Below are 10,895 nucleotides of genomic sequence, written 5' to 3' on the forward strand. Positions count from 1 at the left end.
GGACTGGCTATTGCTTCCACCCACTTAGAAACGTAATCAACTGCTACCAATATGTATTCGTTCTTGAAGGATGGTGGGAATGGTCCCATGAAATCAATCCCCCAACAATCGAATACTTCAACTTCCAAGATGAAGTTCTGAGGCATCTCATTCCGTTTACTGATATTCCCTTGGCACTGGTATGAGTCGCATCTAGAGATGTAGGAATGGGCATCTTGGAACATTGTTGGCCACCAAAAACCGGCCTGAAGGATCTTAGACACAGTTTTAAATGTCGCAAAATGCCATGCATAAGAGGAACCATGACAGTGGTAGAGGATTCCTGGAATCTCGGACTCAGAAACACATCGTCGGAATACTCCATCCTTGCAACTTTGGTACATATAGGGTTCATCCCAATAGTAGTGTCTTGCTCCTCTTAGAAATTTCCATTTATCATTGCCAGTGAATTTGACAGGTTCTTTCTCAGTTTCCAGATAGTTGGCGATCTCAGCAAACCATGGAAGATTGGGATGTTGCTTTTTGATTGCACAGACAAGGTGTTCCAGAATGCTGGAGCGAACTGGAAGGAGCGGTTGTTCTGTAACGCTTCCCAGACTGATCGAGTAGACATGCTCGACTGGAAGGCTGTCATCAAGTGCTGTGTCTTCATCTATCTTCATTCTGGATAGGTGATCTGCAACGCCATTCTCAATGCCCTTTTTGTCCTTGATTTCTAGGTCAAATTCTTGGAGCAATAAGATCCATCGTAGCAGCCTTGGTTTCGCATCTTTCTTTGTGAGCAAGTATCTCAACGCTGCATGGTCCGTGTGCACTATCACCTTGGAGCCAACGAGGTAGGATCTGAATTTTTCGAAGGCAAAGACAATCGCCAGAAGTTCTTTCTCTGTAGTTGCATAGCGACATTGAGCTTCATCTAGTGTTCTGCTTGCATAATAGATCACGTGAAGCTTCTTATCTTTTCGTTGGCCGAGCACTGCTCCAACCGCAAAGTCGCTTGCGTCAGTCATGATCTCGAAAGGATGTTCCCAATATGGTGGTTGCACAATGGGTGCACTAACTAGAGCTCCTTTGATCGTGTGGAAGGCGTCCAAACAATCACTATCGAACTCAAATTTTGTTTCCTTGCAGAGCAGTCTAGTGAGTGGTCTTGCGATTTTGGAGAAGTCCTTGATGAACCTTCTGTAGAAACCAACATGTCCGAGGAAACTCATGATTCCTTTGACAGAGTTTGGAGGCTGTAAAGTCATCATCACTTCTATCTTTGCTTTGTCCACTTCGATCACTTTCTCTGAGATTTTGTGACCGAGAACAATCCCGTCACGCACCATGAAGTGACACTTCTCCCAATTCAACACGAGATGCTTTTCTTCACACCGCTGAAGGACCCTGCACAAGTTTGACAAACATACAAAAAAGGAGTCCCCATAGACGCTAAAGTCATCCATGAAAACTTCCATTATGTCCTCAATTAGGTCAGTGAAAATAGACATCATGCAACGCTGGAATGTCGCAGGAGCGTTGCACAATCCAAACGGCATTCTCCTGTAGGCAAAAGTGCCGTAGGGACACGTGAAAGTCGTCTTCTCCTGATCGTCTGGGTGAATGAGAATCTGAAAGAAACCTGAATAACCATATAAAAATCAGTAATATGGATGGTTAGCCAACCTCTCAAGCATTTGATCAATGAATGGGAGCGGGAAGTGATCCTTCCGTGTAACCGTATTTAATTTTCGAAAATCAATGCACATATGGTGACCGGTTACTGTCCTAGTAGGTATCAATTCATTCTTTTCATTAGCAAGCACAGTGATACCGTATTTAATTTTCGAAAATCAATGCACATATGGTGACCGGTTACTGTCCTAGTAGGTATCAATTCATTCTTTTCATTAGCAAGCACAGTGATCCCCCTTTTCTTAGGAACTACATGAACAGGGCTAACTCACTTGCTATCAGAAATCACATAGATTACACCAGCTTCTAGAAGTTTCATTATCTCTTTCTTAACAACATCTTTTAGATTTGGGTTTAACCGCCTCTGAGCACAGTGATCCCCCTTTTCTTAGGAACTACATGAACAGGGCTAACTCACTTGCTATCAGAAATCACATAGATTACACCAGCTTCTAGAAGTTTCATTATCTCTTTCTTAACAACATCTTTTAGATTTGGGTTTAACCGCCTCTGATGTTCTATAAAAGTCATCGATTCATCTTCTAGATGTATTATATGCATGCATAAATCGGGTGAAATACCAGGAATATCTTCTAATGAATACCCTATTACCTTTCGGCATTTTCTCAATTCACATAAAAGTTTAGCAGTTTCAACATTATTGAGTTCAGAGTTCACAATGACAGGATATGTGGAATTAGGTCCAAGAAATGCATACCTGAGTCCCGCTGGAAAGGACTTTAATTCGATCTTTGGAGCCTTGAGTTCGCTCCAGGAATCATCGAGTAGGCTGGTCGGTTTGGTCTGCTTTCTAAGAGCAGTTGCTCCTTCTGGTGAAATCTGATTGCTCGTTTCCCCCAGACTTAGAAAAGCGACAGTCTTTTTAATTCTTCCACTTGAGTCTAGCATCTTTTCGTACCCGTCAGCATCGACGTTGCACGTGTTTTGCTCAGACTCTACTCGTATCAAAGCTACTTCCAAAGAATCATCTGCGAGGATTTCTTCGATCATCCCTTGTTGAGGGGTCAAGGCGGCTTTCTCGTCATTAATCTTGAAGTTCTAACCATCCAAAATAGGTCGTTTGAGCAGCTCGTCCATCTCAAACTTCATCACAATATCTCCCAGTTGGAGATCGATCCTCCCATTGCGGACATCAATGATTGAAGCAGCTGTGCATAGGAAAGGTCGGCCCAGAATGAGAGGGTCTTTCGGTTCATCTTCGAGCTCCAGAACCATGAAATCCGCCAGAACAGTGGTGTTGCCAATTTGCACTTGCAGGTCTTCGAGAAAACCTACTGGCAGCTTGACTGATCTATCCGCGAACACCAACGAGATCCTAAAGTAGGCTTGAAGTTAGTTAGTCCCATACGTTTTGCAACTGAGTAGGGCATGAGATTCACACTGGAACCTAAATCACATAAGGAACATGCAAAAGCTGTTTTTCCAATCTGAACCGAGAAGACAAATTTTCCAGGATCTTTCAATTTCCTAACTGTTCTGTTTTGAAGGACTGCGCTGTATTCTTTTGAGACCATCATGATATCGCTGTCTGCAGTGCTCTTCCCAGAGATCAGCCCTTTCACATGACTGTGCATTGAGGCAATCGTCTGAACTGCGTCCATGAGAGATAGCTTGACATTCAACTCCTCTAGCATCTACTTGCACTTCATCTCTTCGCAATTGTTACGTGACTTCTTAGCAGGGACTGGGTAGGGAACTTTTGGAGTGTAGAAGCGAGCAGGAACAGGCCGATATGGCATCGTAAGAGCTACTGGTTCTATCACAGCTGGCTGTTCTGCGTTGTTTCGTGGTCCAAGACATCCTCAGGTTGTTCTCCCTCTTTATGTTTTCCCTTCTCTTTAGCAGTGAGCTTTTTGGGGACAGGATCTGGGAGATGTCTTCCTCTTCTTAACTCCACTGCGTTACAGTCCTTGAGATTCTTGTCTGTTTTCCCAGTGAGTGTTCCCTGTTGCCTCTTAATTGTTTCAGCAGTTTGACCAATCTGAACATCCATCTTTCTTATGTGGTTGCTACAACATCATATTTGGAATTTAATTCCGTGAACATGTTGTCCATCCGAGTGTTGATCTTATTGGTAACCTGGTTCAGTGCTTTCCCTTGAATCTGTTGTCCTTGCAAAAGCTGTTGCATCATTCCTTTTAGTTCATCTGGCTGTCCGCTCGCGGTTGCAGGAGCAGTTTGCAGATTATTTTGCCTGTTCAGAAACTGGTTCTGAGCTTGGCTGAGGATGAACATCTTTCCGTTCTGATTCTGAGAGTATGGCTTCTGATATCTAGGGTTTTGGAACTGATTTCCTTGAGGTATGTCGTTGGGGTTGTCCGGATTGGCCTTGTATGAGAACATATGCGGGTTGTTTCTCACATTAGGGTTTGGATGGTAGTTTTTGAACTGCCAACCCTGCCCATTGACGTAACTGACCTCTTGCTGATCTTCTTCCGATGTCTCGGTTTCAGCTGCAGCATCTGTAGTACCTGGTTCCAGATTGGTTTCTTCCATGACATAGATCTGATTCTGATTGTTCTTGAGCAGCAGATCGACCTTAGCGGCGAGGTCATCAGTCTTCCTAGTGTCCATGCTGTTCACCTTCTTGGAACGGCCAGTCTCCTCGTTTTTGTTGGACGAACTAGCTGCGATGTTCTCTATTAGCGCGTGAGCTTCTTCTGTGGTTTGAGTCATGAAATCTCCATTGCTCACTGCGTTTAGAGCATTGCGGAACTCCCATTCCACACCATCGTAGAAGATTCCTAGGACATGCTCATCGTCAAACCCGTGATGAGGACACTCTCTGAGGGTATCATTGAACCGTTCCCACGCTTCATTGAAAGGTTCATTAGCGAGTTGCTTGAAGGAGGAGATCTTGTTCCTTAGGGCAGTTGTTTTGGCTTTCGTGTAGAAGTGGCCCAAGAAAGCTGCTCTAACCTGTTCTCAAGAAGTTAGGGAACCTGTAGGTAATGACTTAAGCCATCGTGAAGCCTTGTCCGCTAGAGAGAATGGAAACATCATGCATTTGATGAAGTCAGGTGGGACGCCGTTTGCACGAGTGAAACTGCATATCTCTTCAAAAGCTTCAATGTGTTCCATTGGTATCTCAGCTGACAGTCCATGGAACATCTTTCTCTGGACAAGATTTATCATGCTAGGTTTTATCTCATAGTCTGCCCTTTGACATGGTGGTGGAGCGATAGCAGAGCGCGTAGCAGGGATGTTACGCGGTAGGTTCCTCTCACCAATTGGGACAGGTGGTTCCTGCTGTGCAGCCAGTTGCTGCGCTGCGATTGTTTGCTGCAACTCTTGCATCTGTTGCATCTGCTGCTGCATCTGTTGCATAGAAGCGGCCATTTGTTCTGGAGTGCCGAAGTCGGCCATTGTGGCAGTAGTTGATTTTTGTTGACGGTTGGTTCTTTCTAAGCTTGCGAGTTCCTGATTTGTAAGCGAAATTAAGTCCCCTTGTATATTGCTCCGAGTATGTCTACTGGTCATCCACTTGGGTCATTCGCTGCAAAAAGAGGGTTAAACAAGTTAGAGGTTTTAGACTAAATAAATAACCGAAAAATAAAGGTAAAAAGCTGGTCCCTGTCGCAACGACGCCAAAACTTGATACACTAAAATTGGATCTTTGTCTACTGTCAAGTTAACAGTATAGTTGTAATATCTTTAGATTCAATTCCAGAGGACCAGTTCACACTTTATATTTATGGGATCAGAATTAAGCTAAAACAAAGTGGGGTGTTTTTAAAGAAGTCAATAACGTAAATAACAAGTAACAAGATGAGGTTGTTTTGAATTGATTTAAAGGCGCTAGTCTAGAGTTTCTTCTTCAGGTATGGAAATCGCAAGCCAAGCAACTATTCATGTTCAGTTTATAACAAGTCTAAAATCGGATCACTCAGGTTGAATCAACCCACTCTCGTGGTATTGATTCCTTTGCAAGTCGGTCTTGATGCCTAAATTCTCGTTTGGGTCAAGACGCGCTAGCAAGCTTTAGAGATCAAGTCCGATATGTTCACAATACACCCTAATATCTACTCTCGCTGACTAGGGATGCAAAGCTCATTCAAATCATATCAATTTATCAATTAACAGCTAGCTAAATTGATTAACCCTAATTCATGCACTAAGTGTTCGGTTCAATGCAAGCAATAAAAACATATATGAATGTAGATAATTTTAAGATTACTTATTTATGCTTCAGCTCACGAATCCAAAACCCTAGAACCCTAGACTAACTCGGTGACAACTCAGACATAACACAAGAACAGAAAAGCATGATTTTTGAATAATACTGCATATAATAGATAATAGAAATCAGAGGGTTCATGATAATCTTCTCTAGGAGATAGATGAGGCCTTCTCCCTTACAAGCAGCAATCGCCCAAAAATCAAAGCTCTCTCAGGTCTTTCTTGCAAAAAAACTAAGGTAGGTCTAAAGTAATAAATAGGAGACTATATATATAGGAGCCACAGGCGGCTATAGGAAAGAAATAGGAAATCTAGGGCAAATCCCGAAATATTTGGAAACTTCCTTTTTTTTATTTCTGCCGCTGAAGCAGGCACTCAGGTTGCTCCGGTCGGCTGTTCTGCGTGAAAGACTCCATTTCACACTCTTTTTCTCCTTTTTCCCTTCAGCTGGTCTATCTTTCATTCAATGCAACTCAAGACCTGTAATGACTCAAATGGACTAAAAAGACTCGACAAAACCTTGAAAACTATTAATAAGACGTACATATAATGTGCCAGAAACACAATATATCAAGTAACTATCTAATAATTTGATTTAAACACTTTCTAAGTTTTTTTAAGTTTAAAAAGTTTTTTTGCATAGTTATTTGATTTTAGTGTCTAGAAGACTCACAGAAAACTTAAAAAGAAGTCTTCCGACACATCCCGCCTAAATTTAAGTAAAATTTAGGGTTCCCGCCTAAATTTTAGAATAATTTAGGTTTTCCGCCTAAATCAAAGTCTTCCATAAGTCTTCCACAAGTCTTACATAAATCTTCCATGAGTCTTCCATAAGTCTTCCAGAAGTCTTCTGTGTCGAAAATAGTTAACCTAATTGGAATTTTTGTCTCCATATATAAAGAAAATTTACATATTCTCTTTCTTCCTCTCAAATGACTGCAACAAAAATGTAATGTTTCTCACTCTAAAACTCTCCAACCTCTCTCTAATCTCTTTGAACGTCAAAACACCATACTTTATATCTATTTCTCACTTTTTCTTATGTCTTCTCACTAATTTATCTTCTTTTTGCAGGTTTTTCATTACATGATTCTCATCTTTCACTCTTTCGAAGGTAGATCTCTAAATTTTGGATATGAATTTATGTGTGTGTTTATATGTTAGATTCTAAAAAGCTATAGATTCAACATAGTGTGACTGTTTTGTTTATTTTGTAAGCAAAAAATTTTCATTTTTGCAGTTTTTCTCTGTTTTGAAGTCATTTGAATGTTTTTGAATTTGCAGGTTTTTCCAGATCTGAGAGACTTTGAAAGACTTCTCAGAAGACTCTCGGAAGACTTTTCAGAAGCCTTCTTAGAAACTCTTCTAATGCATTTTATGCTAGAAGACTTCCCACGAAGTCTTCAGGAAATCTTCCGAAGTCTTCTGCCTAAAGTGGTATAAATTTTGGATATGTATTTTGTGTGTTTTATATATTAGATTCTAAAAAATTATAGATCCAACCTAATGTGATTGTTTTGTTTATTATCTAAAAATTTATTTTTGAAGTCTTCTCTATTTTGAAGTCATTTGAATGCTTTTGAATATGCAGATTTTTCAGATCTGAGACAGATTTTGGAAGACTTCTGGGATAATTCTTGGAAGACTCTCGGAAGACTCTCGAAAGACTCTCGGAAGACTTCTTGGGAAATATTCTAATGTATTTTATGCTAGAAGACTTCCCACGAAGTCTTCAGAAAGTCTTCTGTCCAAAGTGGTACAAAGAGATAATGTGAAGTGGAGTCAAAGCTTTTCTATGTTGAGGGATAATATCTAGCTGTGTAATAATTTTGTTTATGGTCTTTTTATGATTTGTATGTGTAATATTTTAGTTGTGATTTATTTTGCCAAAAGTACTTGACTTTATTAAAGTTATTGATGCAACATACCAAAAAATATTTTAATCATTCTACCCACACATAACAAAGCACAACAACACAAAAACTTAGTAAAATTTGCTAAAACTAAGAGAGAATACTTCTCAAGAAACCTTAGTCAAATTCACAAAAGATCAAAATTGAATTTTAAGCGGAAGTTGAAACTTTAAATCTCATGGAAGTTAAAAATTGTATCTTATGAGGAAGATAACACAAACACATAACATCAACTTAATAAAATAAAATCATCGGAGAAGACTGAAGTCTTCTACAAGTCTTCTATGAGGAAGACTTACAGAAGACTTCTCCGTTTAGCTAGAAACATTATTAAACATCAATGTTTATAACTTCATAATTATCACCAATTAAGTTATAAATTAGACTCAGTAGTCCCAATATTGACTAATAAACATGAATTAGCAAGAATATATTAAAAATTCATTTTAATTTTGGATAAATTTGAAGTTTAATAAAGATTTACGTAGAAGACTTCTTTTGAAGTCATCCACGGAAGACATCAAAAGAAGTCTACTCTGTGTAGACTTCAAAAGAAGTCTTCTATTTAGGTCATTTTCGCAATTGTAAATTTACGAAGGAAAACTTCTTAAAATGTCTACTCTACAGAAGACATCTTCGGAAGTCTTCCTTTGTAAATATTGGCTTACTTTTGAAATTGAAATTTTTTCGAAATTCCCAGAGAAGACTTAAGTCTTCTCGGATAAACATGTTACTTTTGAATTTGACCGAAATTAGTCAGAATTTTGACTTTTTGTAGAAGACTTCTAGGGAAGTCTACCTGGAGAATACTTCAAAAGAAGTCTTCTCTAAGTCTTCCGGAAGTCTTCTCAATGTCGCAAGAAGTCTGTTGGGTTACTTTTGCAATTGACTAAATTTGAATTTTCGAGAGAAGACTTCTTTAGAAGTCTTCCGTCGGATGACTTCTCTAGAAGTCTTCTCTCGCAGGCAAATGTTTGACCAAAACCCAGAATTAAACTCGAGAAAGAAGTCTTCTCATTGATATTAAATGTTTTACTATTATTTTTCAATTGTAAAAGTAACCTACGCAGACATCTTCCGGCATTGAGAAGACTTTCATAAGACTTATGTAGAAGCTTTCTCCTGGAAGACTTCCTTAGTCTTCTACAAAAAGTCAAATTTCTGACGAACTTCGGTCAAATTTAAAAGTAACATGTTTATCCGAGGAGACTTCTAAAGAAGTCTTCTCTGGGAATTTCGAAATTTTTTGTTTACAAAGGAAAGTTAGAAGATTTCTAGGGAAGTCTTCTGTTAAAAAACACACAAAACGTCAATTGCAAAACTAACCTGTGCATTGACCAGAAGACTTCTAAAGAAGTCTTCTTCGTCGAACAGATTTGAAAAATAAAATGTAGTTCGCGATTTCATACCTTGAACTCGTGAGATGACTTGTCTGGTTTTTCCAATCACCCAGAACTTCACCACAACAGCTACCTACTCGTTAATCACCAAAAATCGTGAGCTTATGAGCCTTACATAATTTGTAATCAAAATCTTCGGTTTTTTGATGAATTTTGAGAGAAAGTGTAAGATATGTGGTTTGTGTGGATAGGAAATGAGAAAGGATGAGAAGAAATCGAAACTTTAGGGCATTAACACTCTCAATTTGGTAGTTCATGGTGGTTGAGGTATTGATATTAATGGCAAAGTTGTAAATATTTGGTGAAGATGAGGATGGTAAGGTAAAAGTCTTATTTTCAGAAAAAAAAGTTATAACATTTTCGTGAATAACTAGAACTTCTAGGGTGAATAGGACAAAACAAAGTTTCAAAAAAACATAGGTTGTTTTTGTGTTTGACTTGAAATTTTGAGTCATTTTTGAAAGAACCCCTTAAAACTAATCATAGTTTACATATCTTTTAAAATTATTGTTTTAATTTATTTTAAATTAAATTAAAACATACCTATATTAATTAAATCTGATTAACTAATAAGAAAAAATAATATTTCCAATTTTAAACACCCAAATGTCGTTTTTAGGTATATATACTTAATATTACTGTGAGATCCAATATTATATGAAATAAGATATTTTTATTTGTTTAAATTTTGTTAAAATTTTATTATCGTACATTTTAAAAATTTATTATAGCGTATAAAATATATCTCATTAGTTTTTAAATAATGTTTTCTTACTAAATTTGTCTTAACATTTTAAAAACACATAAAACTAATTAGTTCACATTTATAGTAACACAAAAAAGTAGGAAAATTGCCACAAATACCATATTCATGGTACCACTTTTCACGTTTACACAAACCACTTTTACCCTCATTTTTATGAAGGGTAAAAGTCACTTATACCCCTAAGGTTAACTAATATAGACTTAGGGTTTAGAGTTAAGAGGTGGGGGTAGGGTTTTTGGAATGTGAAATTTAGGATTCTAATAAATATATAAATAAATACCTAAAAATATATATATATAAATATTTTTAAAATAGTTTCAAACATAATTTTTGATTTTCAAAAACAAATTTTGAAAAAAAACAAATTTCGAAAAAAATAAAATAAAATAAAATAAAATGAGTTCGAATTTGAAAAAGTATTATTCGAAAACATAATTGTTTTTGTATTTTTTATTTATTTATTTAATTAATGATTTATTATATATATAGATAACAAGGGGATAATAGTTTTTTGCCGAATAAGATATTTTTGAAAATGTCCTTTTAGTGGTGGTAAAAATGAAAAGTGGTACCATGAAGGTGGTAAATATAAAATTTCCCCCAAAAAGTACATGTACCTCGACAAACAAATAAAAATTAAATACATAAGAATATAAAAACACCAAGAACACAACAAATATATTTTTTTATTCTTCCCTCTTGTTCTTTTATTTATGTCTGCATTTTTTCGTATTAAAAATAAGCATGCTAATTTTATTTTAATCCAAGCTATATGAATTATATTAATAGAGTATTAACTCTGGAGAAGTCTTGTAAAAAATACTTTGATTAATATAATTAAATGACTTACCGTATAGTAAATTAAATGAATCACCAAATAATATAATTTTAAATGACTTACCATATAATAGTGTTAATTCATCAGTTTATATTAATAGA

At 37.1% G+C, this 10,895-nt stretch overlaps 1 protein-coding gene across 1 annotated transcript in view; it reads right to left on the reverse strand.

Annotated features, from left to right (window-relative positions):
• Positions 1-3,332, reverse strand: part of LOC106320881 — a 4,449-nt gene extending 1,117 nt beyond the window's left edge. The window contains exons 1-4 of the mRNA XM_013759231.1: positions 3,104-3,332; positions 2,791-3,023; positions 2,290-2,736; positions 5-1,613 (exon numbers count right to left, since the gene is read on the reverse strand). Of these exons, the coding sequence (XP_013614685.1) occupies positions 5-1,613; positions 2,290-2,736; positions 2,791-3,023; positions 3,104-3,332 (2,518 nt within the window). The remainder of the gene's footprint in view (positions 1-4; positions 1,614-2,289; positions 2,737-2,790; positions 3,024-3,103) is intronic.
• Positions 3,333-10,895: the final 7,563 nt, after the last annotated feature.

The sequence above is a fragment of the Brassica oleracea genome, unplaced genomic scaffold (assembly GCF_000695525.1).
Source record: "Brassica oleracea var. oleracea cultivar TO1000 unplaced genomic scaffold, BOL UnpScaffold01103, whole genome shotgun sequence".
NCBI classification, from domain to species: Eukaryota; Viridiplantae; Streptophyta; class Magnoliopsida; order Brassicales; family Brassicaceae; genus Brassica; species Brassica oleracea.